At 39.8% G+C, this 15,347-nt stretch overlaps 1 protein-coding gene across 9 annotated transcripts in view; it reads left to right on the top strand.

The window, feature by feature from the left end:
• LOC123771607 (centromere protein F) overlaps positions 1–14,102 on the top strand; it is a 155,047-nt gene extending 140,945 nt beyond the window's left edge. For 8 of the 9 annotated variants that reach the window (XM_069313434.1, XM_069313433.1, XM_069313432.1 and 5 more), the window contains 2 exons: positions 5,121–5,218; positions 13,048–14,102. In XM_069313434.1, the coding sequence (XP_069169535.1) occupies positions 5,121–5,218; positions 13,048–13,194 (245 nt within the window). In that variant the 3' untranslated portion in view covers positions 13,195–14,102. Of the gene's footprint in view, positions 1–5,120; positions 5,219–12,418; positions 12,541–13,047 lie in introns of all 9 variants that reach the window. The other variant, XR_011224712.1, reaches the window with a different exon arrangement.
• The last annotated feature ends 1,245 nt before the right edge of the window (positions 14,103–15,347 follow it).

Below are 15,347 nucleotides of genomic sequence, written 5' to 3'. Positions count from 1 at the left end.
CAAAAGTGGAGGATGTTGCAAGTGTTGTCAAAAGTGGAGGATGTTGCAAGTGATGTCAAAAGTGGAGGATGTTGCAATTGTTGTCAAAAGTGGAGGATGTTGCAAGTGTTGTCAAAAGTGGAGGATGTTGCAAGTGATGTCAAAAGTGGAGGATGTTGCAAGTGTTGTCAAAAGTGGAGGATGTTGCAAGTGATGTCAAAAGTGGAGGATGTTGCAAGTGTTGTCAAAAGTGGAGGATGTTGCAAGTGTTGTCAAAAGTGGAGGATGTTGCAAGTGTTGTCAAAAGTGGAGGATGTTGCAAGTGTTGTCAAAAGTGGAGGATGTTGCAAGTGTTGTCAAAAGTGGAGGATGTTGCAAGTGTTGTCAAAAGTGGAGGATGTTGCAAGTGTTGTCAAAAGTGGAGGATGTTGCAAGTGATGTCAAAAGTGGAGGATGTTGCAAGTGTTGTCAAAAGTGGAGGATGTTGCAAGTGTTGTCAAAAGTGGAGGATGTTGCAAGTGATGTCAAAAGTGGAGGATGTTGCAAGTGTTGTCAAAAGTGGAGGATGTTGCAAGTGATGTCAAAAGTGGAGGATGTTGCAAGTGTTGTCAAAAGTGGAGGATGTTGCAAGTGATGTCAAAAGTGGAGGATGTTGCAAGTGTTGTCAAAAGTGGAGGATGTTGCAAGTGTTGTCAAAAGTGGAGGATGTTGCAAGTGTTGTCAAAAGTGGAGGATGTTGCAAGTGTTGTCAAAAGTGGAGGATGTTGCAAGTGTTGTCAAAAGTGGAGGATGTTGCAAGTGTTGTCAAAAGTGGAGGATGTTGCAAGTGTTGTCAAAAGTGGAGGATGTTGCAAGTGATGTCAAAAGTGGAGGATGTTGCAAGTGTTGTCAAAAGTGGAGGATGTTGCAAGTGTTGTCAAAAGTGGAGGATGTTGCAAGTGTTGTCAAAAGTGGAGGATGTTGCAAGTGATGTCAAAAGTGGAGGATGTTGCAAGTGATGTCAAAAGTGGAGGATGTTGCAAGTGTTGTCAAAAGTGGAGGATGTTGCAAGTGATGTCAAAAGTGGAGGATGTTGCAAGTGTTGTCAAAAGTGGAGGATGTTGCAAGTGTTGTCAAAAGTGGAGGATGTTGCAAGTGTTGTCAAAAGTGGAGGATGTTGCAAGTGTTGTCAAAAGTGGAGGATGTTGCAAGTGATGTCAAAAGTGGAGGATGTTGCAAGTGATGTCAAAAGTGGAGGATGTTGCAAGTGTTGTCAAAAGTGGAGGATGTTGCAAGTGATGTCAAAAGTGGAGGATGTTGCAAGTGATGTCAAAAGTGGAGGATGTTGCAAGTGATGTCAAAAGTGGAGGATGTTGCAAGTGTTGTCAAAAGTGGAGGATGTTGCAAGTGTTGTCAAAAGTGGAGGATGTTGCAAGTGATGTCAAAAGTGGAGGATGTTGCAAGTGTTGTCAAAAGTGGAGGATGTTGCAAGTGTTGTCAAAAGTGGAGGATGTTGCAAGTGATGTCAAAAGTGGAGGATGTTGCAAGTGTTGTCAAAAGTGGAGGATGTTGCAAGTGTTGTCAAAAGTGGAGGATGTTGCAAGTGTTGTCAAAAGTGGAGGATGAGTTTTTGAGAAAGTTGAGTGATGACTAGTAAATCAACAATTATTTTATGAAATTGTTGAAGATAATTATGGTAAGGGAAAATAGGAGACTAGGAAAATTTGTAGAGAAATGAATGTTACCAATAGGTGTAGCTTTAATTTTTAAGAGTAACTTGTAATTGGTGAAGAAAGGCAACAGCAGCATGATTGGGAAGAACTGAAGGAGAAAAATGAGTAGAACTAGAGGAGGAGAACTACTATATGAGCTCAGTTATCCCAATTATATGAGAAGGACCCCTTGCCGGATAAGCACCATTTTGACTGGCAGTCCAAAAGTGGACATATTCTCTAGTGTTGTAACACAAGCAACATAACTGGAATTTCTACACACATTATAATTAACAAATATATCTTAACAGTCCTGGAATTTCAAAACAAACTTCATTTTACCTTGTTGTGGTTCGTCATGTTGACTGATGCTGCATATAGTACTGTATAGTAATGTCTGTCTTTAAATCAATAATAGCGCTTACGTAGCGCTAAAATTATTGTACATGAACTTGGCAAGGTTAGTTTTGACTGCCAGCTGCTGAAGCTTCATTGGTTGAAGGCTCCTGGCTTTCTGGTGAGGCTTCACTGCTTGAAGGGGCTTTTGGTTGCTGTTCTTAGCAAATAAGAATAACGTTTAGATTGCCCGCTGTGTTCATTGGCCTCTCTTATGATCAGCTCTTTGGTTTGCCTCAAGTACTGATACATGTTTTTAACTTCTGCATTAGCACACACTGATGAAAAATTAATTAATATGTTAACAGACGACATGAGTAAACTGTATTTTGTTGTCTGTGGTGTTTGTTTTTCACTGCCATCCTCGTACTCCGCCTCTTCATCCACCTCACCAGTAACAGTTTCATCATCATTATAGATTTGATATGAATATAAGTTGTTAGACAAACTGTGTGTTCTTAATTTCTGTAAATGGTTCAACACTGCTATCTGCGCTCAATTTTTCACTGACAGTTTTCCTTGTCACAATATTGTGCTTCACCATAAACTTGCAACCTAACACCCACCACTTGCTTGGAAATCCTGTATTCCAAGGGTGGTTGCAAACCTGCTTGTAGCATTTTTTATTTCTGCACCGCAAATTGTTACATGAGCCATGCAGTGCTGTGTACGTGTACCCAACCTCATCCAACTGTACATTGTATAAAAGCTTCAAAGTTTTCTACTGCACCCTCTACTAGTGCTTGCACCCTTACTCTCATTGTTGCTGTATTTCATGAGATCATCTTTTTGTTTCTTTATATCACAGACAGTACTAGAGCCTATACCAAATTCCTTGGCAACACTTGCAGCCGACTGGCCATGTTCAGAGTTCTATGACACGTAACTTATCATTAATGGTTATCACAATCTGCTTCCTCCTAACATCTCCAGAATGATTATTGCTGCTACTAAACATAGAGTTAGCAAACAATTATCAAAGTTACTATGAAAAGCAAAAAATTATTTGAGAAAATGTTTGAGTAATGGCATGGCACTGTGGTATAACTCAAGGGGTCAAGAGCACATGGCTTGTTTAAGTTGACCAGGCCTGGACGGGTCCACTTGGGGCACGTTACGTAGGCCACCAGGTAGTAAAAATTCCCAAATTTGAGCAGGAAACTAGTCTTCAGCCTGTATACAGTTTTTAAGAGAATTGTATTTGTTTTAATATTAGACAATAATTCTTTAGTTTTTATTGTAATCAGTCCCTCCTGACCCTCCCAACATCCGCTACCCCGGCACCACCCACACCAACACTTCCCATACCTCGTGCCTCGAGCCAGTACTGCACCGAATTAATACGGTATGGACCAATGCCTCTCTGTGGTATACAACAGAATCTCCAGTTATTCAAATTGCTATTTGGATATGGTGAAGTTTTGCCAGAAAATTATCCTACTGAGAAAATTGGCAGATAACCCAAATATTCTGATCAGGGGGGGGCTTCGGATAAGCGAACTCATATAGTACGGACCAAAATGCCATCAATTTCCTTTATTTTCAGATGTTAGAGTTTGGTGTCTTAAGAGGAAAATAGATTGGGGGGAGGGGGATGTTAAAGATGTTATGAATAGGTAAAGAATACACAGAAATCACAATTGCGTGATGCATCAAATGAACAAATCCACAAGGGCCGTGACAAGGATTCGAACCTGCATCCGAGAGCGTCTGGGATGCTCTCGGGCGCAGGTTCGAATCCTCGTCACGGCCCTTGTGGATTTGTTCATTAGGTAAAGAACACTTCATCATATTTAAACTTAAGTTTAAAAGCACTTAATATTTGATCAGAACTGACTTTAGTATTAAGTATTGGGAAGTGTAGCCCAAAGGCAACTACTGTTTTTGTCATGAGAGAGAGTAGATCTGTAATCTTTGTTGCCAAGTACAGTACTAAGAGTTATTTTATCCCAGTGAGGGTCCAATAACAACTTGCACACAAAAATACTTATTATGTTGTCTTGAATCAGTATGTTCCATGAGTGGCCTTCACTTCTGAAAGTCATTGTACTCATTATTCATTTTGTTGTAGCTCTGTAATCATTGTACCTTGTACTTATATGCACTCATAACTCGCCTTGTTTTGGTTACAGCTCTAATCAGTGAACTCATTGTACTCATTATGCATCCACAACTCTTGCATCTTGTTATGGTTACAGCTCTGCAATCACTGCACCCTTGTACTCATGAGACAACTATGTTTGTTGCCTGAAATATTCCAGTCTGCAATAATTGTTCTTGAACAGATACAATCCAAACATTTGTAGTCCTCATTGGACCTGACTGCATAATGTCTCTCCCTCTAGATATTTATCTGCAGTTTGCAGTTGATCAGTAAAGGAGTCTTATAGCAAGACAAATGTCATAATCTGTAGAACTCGCTTAAAACACGACTCATTAATATGTAATAGACACAATCACTTGTCTGCATCTGTGGTGTTTTCTTGTGAATGAAGTTTTCAAATTTTTTACTCTAAATAAATACACACAACTTTTTTTTTCTCTCTCCCACAAGAACACTTTTTTGGCTTGCACTTAAAAAAATGTTTCAAGTGTATTACTAAGTGTTGACCAACCCTCACACTAGAAGATAAAAAGACAAAGACGTTTCGGTCCGTCCTGGACCGTTATCATGTTGATTGTGTTGAACCGTGGGAGGCACGGGCTTAAGTAAAGCAAGAGAGGGGTGAGAAGGAGGAGGAAAGCTTAGAGGAAGGTAAGAGCACGGCGAGAGGTATGGAAGGGATCGGTGTAATAAAGGGTGTAAGGGGAAAATAATAGGAATAAGAATGGGTTGTGTTACTATGTGACTCGCTTGTTTCAACACGATCAACTTGATGATCGTCCACCACGGACCGAAACATCGTCGTCTTTTCATCTTCTAGTGTGTGGTTTGGTCAACATCCTTCAGCTACGTTATTGTGACTCATCATCTGCATTTTGAAGTGTTATAGTTGTGGGAGTTCGTACTCCTGTACAGTACCTGTTTCTGATTATTTACTTGCTATCCATCAGGCCTGAACTATTTACCCTCTGAGGACGTAGAGAGTACTGGGGTTGTGCATCGGTCAAACACCTTGTCCAAGAGGGCTGCTTCAAGGGAAAAGTTACAGGTGAGGAGAATGTCTTGCTGACATTTTTGTTTTCTTTTAAAGATAAGAATAATCGTGCCTCTCAAGCTTTGCTCGCCAATTTCTCATTATTTTCAGTTTCATCGTGTAAGGTGTCTCGTGATCCATCTTACATAACATGTTATGCCAGACAATGCATGCTGTATCTTACATGATTATGCTTGCAACATGCGCATGATCCATCTAACATAACATGCCAAATGTTATGCATGTTTAGCTTAGCATAAAAATCATGTAAGGTGCATCATGCAAGATTGGCCTAATAGCACATTCATTCAGCATGTGAGGTGAATCACGCATGTCTTGCATCATAGTGCATTCTTTCAGTTTATGAGCTGGACCATGAATGTGTGTCCTCGTAGCATGCACATCCGGCCGGGCAAATTGAAGATTAATTATGTATTGGCTTGTTTTGTTATGACTTGGCTGGATGTCTACACTTTTATGTATAGACATGTATTCTTAATTATATAAATTAATAGGTCAGATAGGGTGAATAGGACACATGGTCTGTATATTAGGGAAGACCTTGTTTGCTCGGAGCTCCTTAACTCTACAAATGAGGTGGTAAAAGTACTCGGAGTAAAACTGAGAAAATAAACTTGGTTATTATTCTAATCTACAAACTGCTGGCTGTTTGCCTCAATTTTCAAACAGCTGAGGAATTCACAGAACAGATAAACAAACTAGAGAATAACCTTGATTCACATTCTTTGGAGACAAATCCTAGATACTGGCGTTAATGTAACGGTTCTATTGTTACGTAAAGTATGGTGACAATAAACACAAACACTAAGATAATATATATATATTTGGTCGAGTATACAGAAGTATGGAGGTGATACTTTGGCGAGCAATGGTGTGAGTTGAGCGCACTGAGAGTTGGTACAGTATCTCGCAAGTGTCTGTTCTAGACCACACTTGAAAGTAGACATACTAAAAACAGCAGAGATAGCACCACTTCATAAAGTAGGAAATAAGGCAGAGGCAAAAAATTACAGACCGATAGCGCTAATATCGCACATCATAAAAATCTTTGAGAGAGTGCTAAGAAGTAAGATCACAAAATACATGGAATCACAGCATCTCCATAACCCAGGACAACATGGTTTCAGAACAGGGTGCTCTTGCCTGTCACAGTTGCTGAACCACTAAGCACCACTATGACATGGCATTAAATGTCATGGAAGACAAGCAAAACGTTGATGTAATTTACACAGATTTTGCAAAAGCCTTTGACAAATGTGACCATGGTGTTATTGTACATAAAATGCATTCAAAAGGACTTACCGGAAAAATAGGCAGATGGATCTACAATTTCCTGACTAACAGAACCCAATGTGTAAAAGTCAATAAAATAAAATCGCTCTTCACAGTTCATCAACCGTGAAGAGTTCAGTCCCCCAGATACTGTGCTTGCTCCAGTACTTTTTCTCATCCTCATATCGGACATAGACAAGGACACAATCTATAGCACTGTATAGCACTTTGCAGTTGCCACTAGGATTTTTATAAGAGTAGACAACATAGAGGACACGGCAAACCTCCAGTCAGATGTAGATCAGGTCTTTCTATGGGCTACAGAAAATATGGTGTTTAACGAAGATAAGTTCCAGCTCATGTGCTATGGAAAAAAGGAAAATATAAAAACAGAAACCACGTACAAAAAGCAGTCAAATCACAACATAGAACGGAAAGGTAATGTAAAGGATCTGGGTGTACTCATGTCGGAAGACCTTACCTTTAAAGAACACAATATAGTAACCGTCACAACAGCAAGAAAAATGACAGGTTGGATAACAAGAACCTTTCACACTAGAGATGCTGTACTGATGATGATACTTTACAAGACGCTAGTGCTCTCTAGAGTGGAGTACTGCTGCACAATGACAGCCCCTTTCAAAGCTGGAAAAATTGCTGATCTGAAGAGCATGCAGAAATCCTTTACTGCTAGAAACCACTCGGTAAAACATCTAAACTATTGGGACTGACTAAAAAGCCTAAGTGTATTCTCTTGAGTGCAGATGGGAGAGATACATAATTATTTACACATGGAAAATAGTAGAGGGGCTGGTCCCAAACCTACACACAGAAATAACATCACATGAGACCAGAAGACATGACAGGATGTGCAGAATACCCCTCTTAACCCTTACACTGCTCAGGGGTCCTTGGGACATTTACACCCCTGTGCGCAAGAAAAAAAAAAATTCAAAAAAATTTTTTCGTCTTCTAAACATGTTAATTTGTGTCCCCTGAGCACGGAAAAAATAAAAAAAAATCGTAGGTGACATATTTTGGGCGCAATTGGCCGAGGAAGTCTGGCAAAAAGTGGGCGTTGACAGAGCGGTCGTCAGACCCGGTCAGCGTCACCCGCGTTGACAGATGGGAGTTGCCACAAAGATATTATTACCTAATTGTTTCAATGTCTCCGATTGATTTTTTCTTAGTTTTTTTTGCAGTAATATTATTCAATAGTGTGTATTGTAATATATTTATATAATAAAAGTGGTTAATAATCGCTATACTTAAAAGTATGATGTGCATATTAGTGATTCAATTATTATGTTTATAAAACTATAAACAAATAGTTTTGCTGCTATTACACTCTATACACAGGTTATATATAAGTATTGGCATGTTTTGGTCACCATAACGAGCCACTAAGTTGGTATTGAGAGTCGAAAAGCAACGAGGAGTTACCGCCACACACCAGCCAGCCACTCACTGCCACTCCCTCAACACACGCACTAAACTTTCTCCCCCAACAATACCGTTTGTGGTGTTATTACACTATATACAGACGTTATATATAAGTATGTGTATATTTTGTTCACCACAACTGTACAGCTAAGCTGATATAGTTAGTTCAGGCACTAAGAGTCGTCGCTATACACACAGCCAGCTGGCGGCTCCCTCACTCTTTCAAGGTCACACGCACTAAACTTTCTCCCCCAACAATACCTTTTGCAGTGTTATTACCCTATATACACATATTATATATAAATATCTACATGTTTTATGCACCGTAACTGTACACCTAAGCTTGTAGTGCGCCCAAAGAGCATAGTGGCCACCCTCTAAACAGCTAGACAAATCGTGCAGACGACGTCACCTCCGTCACCCATATGGCTCCTCCCAGCATAATCCTTTTGCTGTTATTACACTAATACACACATTATATATAAGTATCTACATTTGTGTTCATCATAGAGAACCACTGACCTGGTATGGTGAATGCAAACAATAACAGGTGGCCACACAGTCAGTAAACGATGCTGTCTCCCTCCGTCTCTCAGCATCACTCCTCCCACAGCACTAATTATTACAACAATCCTGCTATTATCACAACCCTGGTTATTTATATCACAGTCATGGGTCATCTGTAATATTGTCATCGCTAAATAATAACAATTATATATTTATTTTGACATTTTTCGGCGATGCTGTGGTCACAAGCTGAACATCAATGCTGTTCGCTCATGCTGCGTGCGCCGGCCTTGGTTGCTCCAACAGCATTGTGCCTCTCACACTTGAGAATATTGCCCACGATTTTTTTTTAAAATGGCATCTGTTTACAAGAGCCCTGAGGAAGCTACTGTGAACCCCATGTAGCCGCTGGCCATTTGAATCAGGCCTGGCACCCTATGGCGTATATATACACCATGCGCACCATGGGACAATTACTCAGGGCGTATATATACGCCATGCGCAGTTTAAGGGTTAAAAAGCAGAGGTGCAACAGGTACTCTGAGAGAGAACTCTATCAAGATCAGAGGCCTGAGACTATTCAACACACTTCCACTACACATAAGGGGCATAACTGGCCGACCCCTCACAGTGTTCAAGAGAGAACTCGATAAGCACCTCCAAAGGATAGCTGATCAACCAGGCTGTGACTCATACGTCAGGCTGCGAGCAGCCGCGTCCAACAACCTGGTTGACCAGTCCAGCAACGAGGAGGCCTGGTCGACGACCGGGCCGCGGAGACGCTAAGCCCTGGAAACACCTCAAGGTAACCTCAAGGTGATAATTTTGCAAACCCAATACTGTACCTGATATTATCCTCCTAGGTGACTTGAACCTGCCTAGTCTAAGATGGAGAATAGCAAACTATAATATTATAACAGGAAATCTATCTGAACATAACCAAACACAGCTTAGGGAATTACTTAGATTCCATGACAAATTTTCACTCAACCAGCAGATATCAGAGCCAACTAGGAACGAAAATATTCTTGATCTGGTCTTCACAAACAATGAAGACATAATCAGGGACATTATGATCTCAGATACCACATACTCAGATCACACGCTCATTCAAGTGCAAACTACCATCAATACTCAGAATAGACCTAAAACAATGATCAAGCGAGAGGGTTTATTTAGTAAATTCAATGTTAATAATAAAAGGATAGACTGGTAGAAAACTTTCAAAAAAGTAGACAGGCAACTTTCAAACATTCAGTGGGAAACTGTTTTAAGTAATACAACTTCTACACTGGGAATAGAAAAACTGACTTCCGAGGCATATAAAGTCTGTGTGAAACATGTTCCTTTGAGGAAAACCAGAAAGAGAATGCAGACGACATTACAGAAGTAGAAAAAATAAATAACAGAAATGCTTCAGCAGACACGACTTTCCATACAAAGAAGGAATACTTTAAACAGGGAAACTGAAGCATTCATATCAAATTGGAGAAAGGCAACTAGAACAGAAAGCAATTCAAGAAATAAAGAAAAATCCAAAATATTTCTTCACATATGCAAAATTAAAAGCAAAAACCACTGCCAGTATTGGACCTATTCATACAAGTGAAGGTTCATACACGGAGGATGACAAAGAAATTAGTGAAATCCTTAAAAAAACAGTATGAGGACATGTTTAGCACTCCAATAAATAGCATGAAATTGGAAGATCCAGACAACTTCTTTATGCGTGATATCCGAACCCCCTGTAAATATAACTGACATAAACACGAGTGTGGCAGATTTTGACAGAGAAATTGACAACATGCCCATGCACTCAGCCCCCCGGGTCTAGACTCATGGAATTCAATTCAGTATTTATAAAAAAAATGCAAAGTGCCAGTAGCACAGAGACTCGGTATAGTGTGGAGGAAGAGCTTAGACATGGGGCAGATACCAGATGCACTTAAATCAGCAGACATAGCCCTACTACACAAGGGAGGGAGCAAACCATTGGCAAAGAATTATAGACCAGTTGCACTAACGTCCCACATAATAAAAGTATTTGAGAGAGTGATTAGGAGTCAGGTCACTAGATTCATGGAGACCAATGACCACCTCAACCCAGGCCAACATGGATTTAGAGTGGAAAGATCGTGCCTCTCACAACTACTTGACCACTATCACAAAGTCACTGAGGCATTAGAAGAAAAACAGAATGCAGGTGTGATTTACACGGACTTTGCAAAGGCATTTGATAAATGTGACCATGGAGTGATAGCACACAAAATGAGGTCAATGGAAACAACTGGTAAAGTAGGACGCTGGATACTCGGTTTTCTGTCAAACAGAACACAAAGAGTAACAGTCAACCATATAAAATTGAGTCCATGCGCAGTTAATAGCTATTCCTCAGGGTACAGTCCTTGCAATACTACTTTTCCTTATTTTCATATCAGTTATAGACAAAAATCAATTATAGAAAAAAAATTATAGATACACTTTGAAGTCACAGCTTCATATCATCCTTTGCAGATGACACAAAATCAGCATGAAAATTATCTCTGCTGAAGACATTGAAAAACTACAAGAAGATATTAATAAAGCTTTCGGCTGGGCAGCAGAAAATAACATGATGTTTAACAGTGATAAATTTCAGGTGCTCAAATATGCTAAAAATGAGGACCTTAAACATAATACAGGGTACAAAACACAGTCAAATCTGCCCATAGTAGGAAAGCAGCATGTAAAGGATTTGGGAATAATGTCTGACGACCTAACGTTTAGGAAGCATAACCAAGCAAATATTGCGTCAGCCAGAAAAATTATAGGATGGATTACGAGAACTTTCAAATCCAGGGATTCCATTACAATGGTTTTACTATTCAAATCACTTGTGTTGTCCTGTCTTAAGTACTGCTCAGTACTCACTTTCCCTTTCAAAGCAGGAGAGATTGCTGAAATAGAAGGAATACAGAGAACATATATGGCACACATAGACGAGATAAAGTACCTAAATTATTGGGATTGTCTCAAAGCTCTCGAAATGTACTCGCAAGAAAGGAGACAAGAGAGATATTAAATATACACTTGGAAAATACTGGAGGGCCAGGTCCCAAATCTGCACAGTAAAATAACAACATACTGGAGTGATCGATGTGGAAGAAAATGCAAAATAGAACCAGTGAAGAGCAGAGGTGCCATAGGCACAACCAAAGAACACTGTATAAACATCAGAGGTCCACGGTTGTTCAACATCCTCCCTGCGAGTTTAAGAAATATTGCCGGAACAACCGTGGACATCAAGAGAAAACTAGATACAGTACAGTAGTCTTCTTCAAGAAGTGCCGGACCAACCGAGCTGTGGTGGGTATGCAGTCTGCTCCAAGGAACAGCCCATTTGACCAAGCTCTCAAGTCGAGCCTGGCCTTGAGCTGGGATTGGGGAGTAGAACAACTCTCAGAACCCTATCAAGCAGGTAATTAATTCAGCCCCTTTATGTAAGAATATACATACCTACTGTATTCTGTATTGGCAATATTATTTTAAAATGGTCAGCATGAATACTTAGCTCATCCTCTTGAGTTATCACAACAAACAGAAAATGTTGTGTAATTTGATACACTAAGTTGCCCTAACCTAAGTGATGGCCTCACACATAGAAAATATAGTTGTTTGTGAGCCACTATGATTTATAGCACTGGACAGCATATTTTGTCATCCAGGATTTTGACGGCAACATATGAAAATCATCTCAAGATATGATGTGTTATTCAAGAGGGTAGGTTGGAATACTAACCTGTATTTTTATTTCTTGTTGCTGTGGATTATTTTTAAGATAGTGTTGAATTATTGGAGTATGGTGGGTGGTGATATTGATAACAAAATACCTTTGCCATATTATTTTCATGGTGCAGTGAGACATTATTCCACTCTTGCTGTTATGTTGCAGCTACTAGTCTCTTTCCTTTTTCCATCCTTTTCCATTTGCAGACCTTGCTGTAACTGTGGAAATATGGTAATGGGTATGGAGTGATATTGTAAGTGTTGCAGCCACTAGATCTTATACTCTTGGCAGACATTGAATTTATATGGACAATTAAATAGAATTACAGGTAATTATTAGTAGAAGACTTAGCATTTTTATTTCACTCTTTGGGACTTGATATATTCAGTAATTGTAGAATAATGGCCTTGGATCTTTAATTATTGTAGTGTATCTCTAAAACTGGTAGTGTACAACAAGAGATCCTAGTTCCTGAGTTCCAACAGCATTTTATGAAGTACTTACTTAGTAACTTAAAGTATAAAGGGAGCCGGTCGGCCGAGCGGACAGCACGCTGGACTTGTGATCCTGTGGTCCTGGGTTCGATCCCAGGCGCCGGCGAGAAACAATGGGCAGAGTTTCTTTCACCCTATGCCCCTGTTACCTAGCAGTAAATTAGGTACCTGGGTGTTAGTCGGCTGTCACGGGCTGCTTCCTGGGGGTGGAGGCCTGGTCAAGGACCGGGCCGCGGGTACACTAAAAAGCTCCGAAATCATCTCAAGATAACCTCAAGATATGTTGCTTTCTTGCTTTCATACTAGATAATGATTACATGTCTTGTTTGTCTTGTTATTAGGATGGCGGACCTCTCAAATCATTAAACCCCAACAGTCCTATCCGAGCCAGCAGTAGACGTTCTCAAAGTGTGAGGTCGTCAAGCATCACCACTCGCTCCAGGGCTTCGTGCTCTACTGCTCGTGGAGAGGAATGCAAAACACAGTGATTGATGGAAGCACAAATGTTATATTATTTTTGTACACTAGAAAATGTAGTAGTTTGTGTATGAGACTGCTTGAAGTTATGTACCAGAGATATATGTCAGTTGTATTTTCCATAAATTTATTTTGCCACAGAAGTAAATATATGACTTTAAATGATCAAAATCTGAATTCAGTTTAGGAATGTGATACTGTATCTGGAAAGAATTCTTTTATGATTCAAATTGCATTATATTGTGATTACTTTTCCTCCAGAACTTTTGGAAGCACTCATTTTGTCTGGATTAAAAAATATTATTTTAGTATTGCACTTCAATAATTGTTTCTAAATAAGGATTTACAGTATTTTCCAACAATTTAATTAAAGTGTGTCATGCTACTAGACTTCTAAACTGTATAATACATAAAAAAATGCATATTTTATATATTTAATATGTGATATGACATGGCTTGTGTGTGTGAAATAGGTGCATAAAGTACACCTCTGGTAAAACAGTGTGTGTTGATAACGGGAGCAAGATTTGCACACAGCATTAGTGTGACACGTGCCTGGGGTGGTGATGCTGACATATTCTTATGTAGAAATATATATATGGTGTTGATGTAACCATACTGTGTGGTGAGGAACACCACAGGTGTAAACTGCACTCTCTCTCTCTCTCAAGTTGCAACCGGTGACCACAACAGTATTTTGTGCATCTATCATTCTATAACTAGAATATTAGGAAAGAGAAATAACTAGATTTTAGTTTTGTAAGTACAGCAATTCAGGAAGAATTGTACTGTATGTTTTTATTTCTTTATATACAAAAACTCATGGAAAAACCTTACCCTCACAAATACATGTAAATATTTATACATGGTACCTCTTCTGTTCCTCTCTTTTGTAAAAATAAAATATATTACAATTTAATTTTGGTGCAAATATTTATTTACCTGTTGAAAATTCTAACATTTTGATTGCAGAGAACGGATGGAGATGAATAAATGAATCGTAACAATTTTATAAAAGATACGGGGCATAACAGGCTGACCTCTCTGTGTTCAAAACAGAACTCTACAAACACCTTCAAAGGATATCTGATCAACCAGTGTTACTTGTATGTCAGGCTGTGAGCAGCTGCATCAGATAGCCTGGTTGATCAGACCAGAAGGAAACTCGACTATGGGGACGATGATCTTTGGAATCATCAATAGGTAGTGGTGTTTTGCCATGTGCCATACTTCAGCACTTAAACACTTCAGTCTCTCCATGTGTTCCCGACTAAACGTTCCGGGGTTCCCCGTAAACATATGTAAACATGGACCTCATGGCACTGACTCCCACATGGACCAGTGTGGCATTTATTCTCTAACACAAAGTTTTAATGTTAATCATTGTACTCTATTTTACTACGAGTTGCTATGCACTTGATGATGTCTGTGATTAATGTTCAATTACCATAACCCTACAAAACCTGGAATATTTCGGCTTGATATCGGAGCAAGGACACACACCTTTCTCCCTCCCTTCCCCCAGGACTCCCATCTCTCGTATGGTACGAGGACTAAAGCCTAAACAAAAAATGAGGGAGACCACTTACTCTCCACCGGCAAATGCCAGGAACCGCAAGTACATAAACTGGGTGCAAGCCTGCTTGCTAGTGAGGCATCACTTAATAAAATTAGTGTTGGTCCACCCAAGATGATGATCAGATTACCAATGTCACACAGTAGAGGGTGAAACAGATCTTGAACCCAACAAGAGGCATGGTCAAGACAGCAAAGTGGGGAGGGGGGGGTCATCTTGGTCAACAAACACCTAGTCATACCTGGGAAACTGCACACAGCAGAATCAGGCTTCGTTTTCTACTCGCAAGTGCTATATAACCTTCCCGGTTTGGTGCCGCCTTTTGATAATTACAATACTTACTTTCTACTCGCAATTGAAAATCCAGAGTGTGATTACCTGGTGGGACAAATGATGGGGGGACGTTTCACCTAGTAGTAAATAGGTACCTGGAAGTTAGGCAACTGTTGTGGGATTGCAGCCTGAGGAGGGTCAGTAGTTTGACCTTGGGAGAATCTCAATAAAAGCCTTAAGTATACTGTATATACATATGCTTTGTCTTCCCCCAAAAATATGAAAATACAGTACTGCATGGAAAGTATGTCAAAG

The sequence above is a fragment of the Procambarus clarkii genome, chromosome 75 (assembly GCF_040958095.1).
Source record: "Procambarus clarkii isolate CNS0578487 chromosome 75, FALCON_Pclarkii_2.0, whole genome shotgun sequence".
NCBI lineage: Eukaryota > Metazoa > Arthropoda > Malacostraca > Decapoda > Cambaridae > Procambarus > Procambarus clarkii.
Note: the sequence above shows the minus strand (reverse complement) of the source record. Positions and strands in the feature narration are given on the sequence as shown.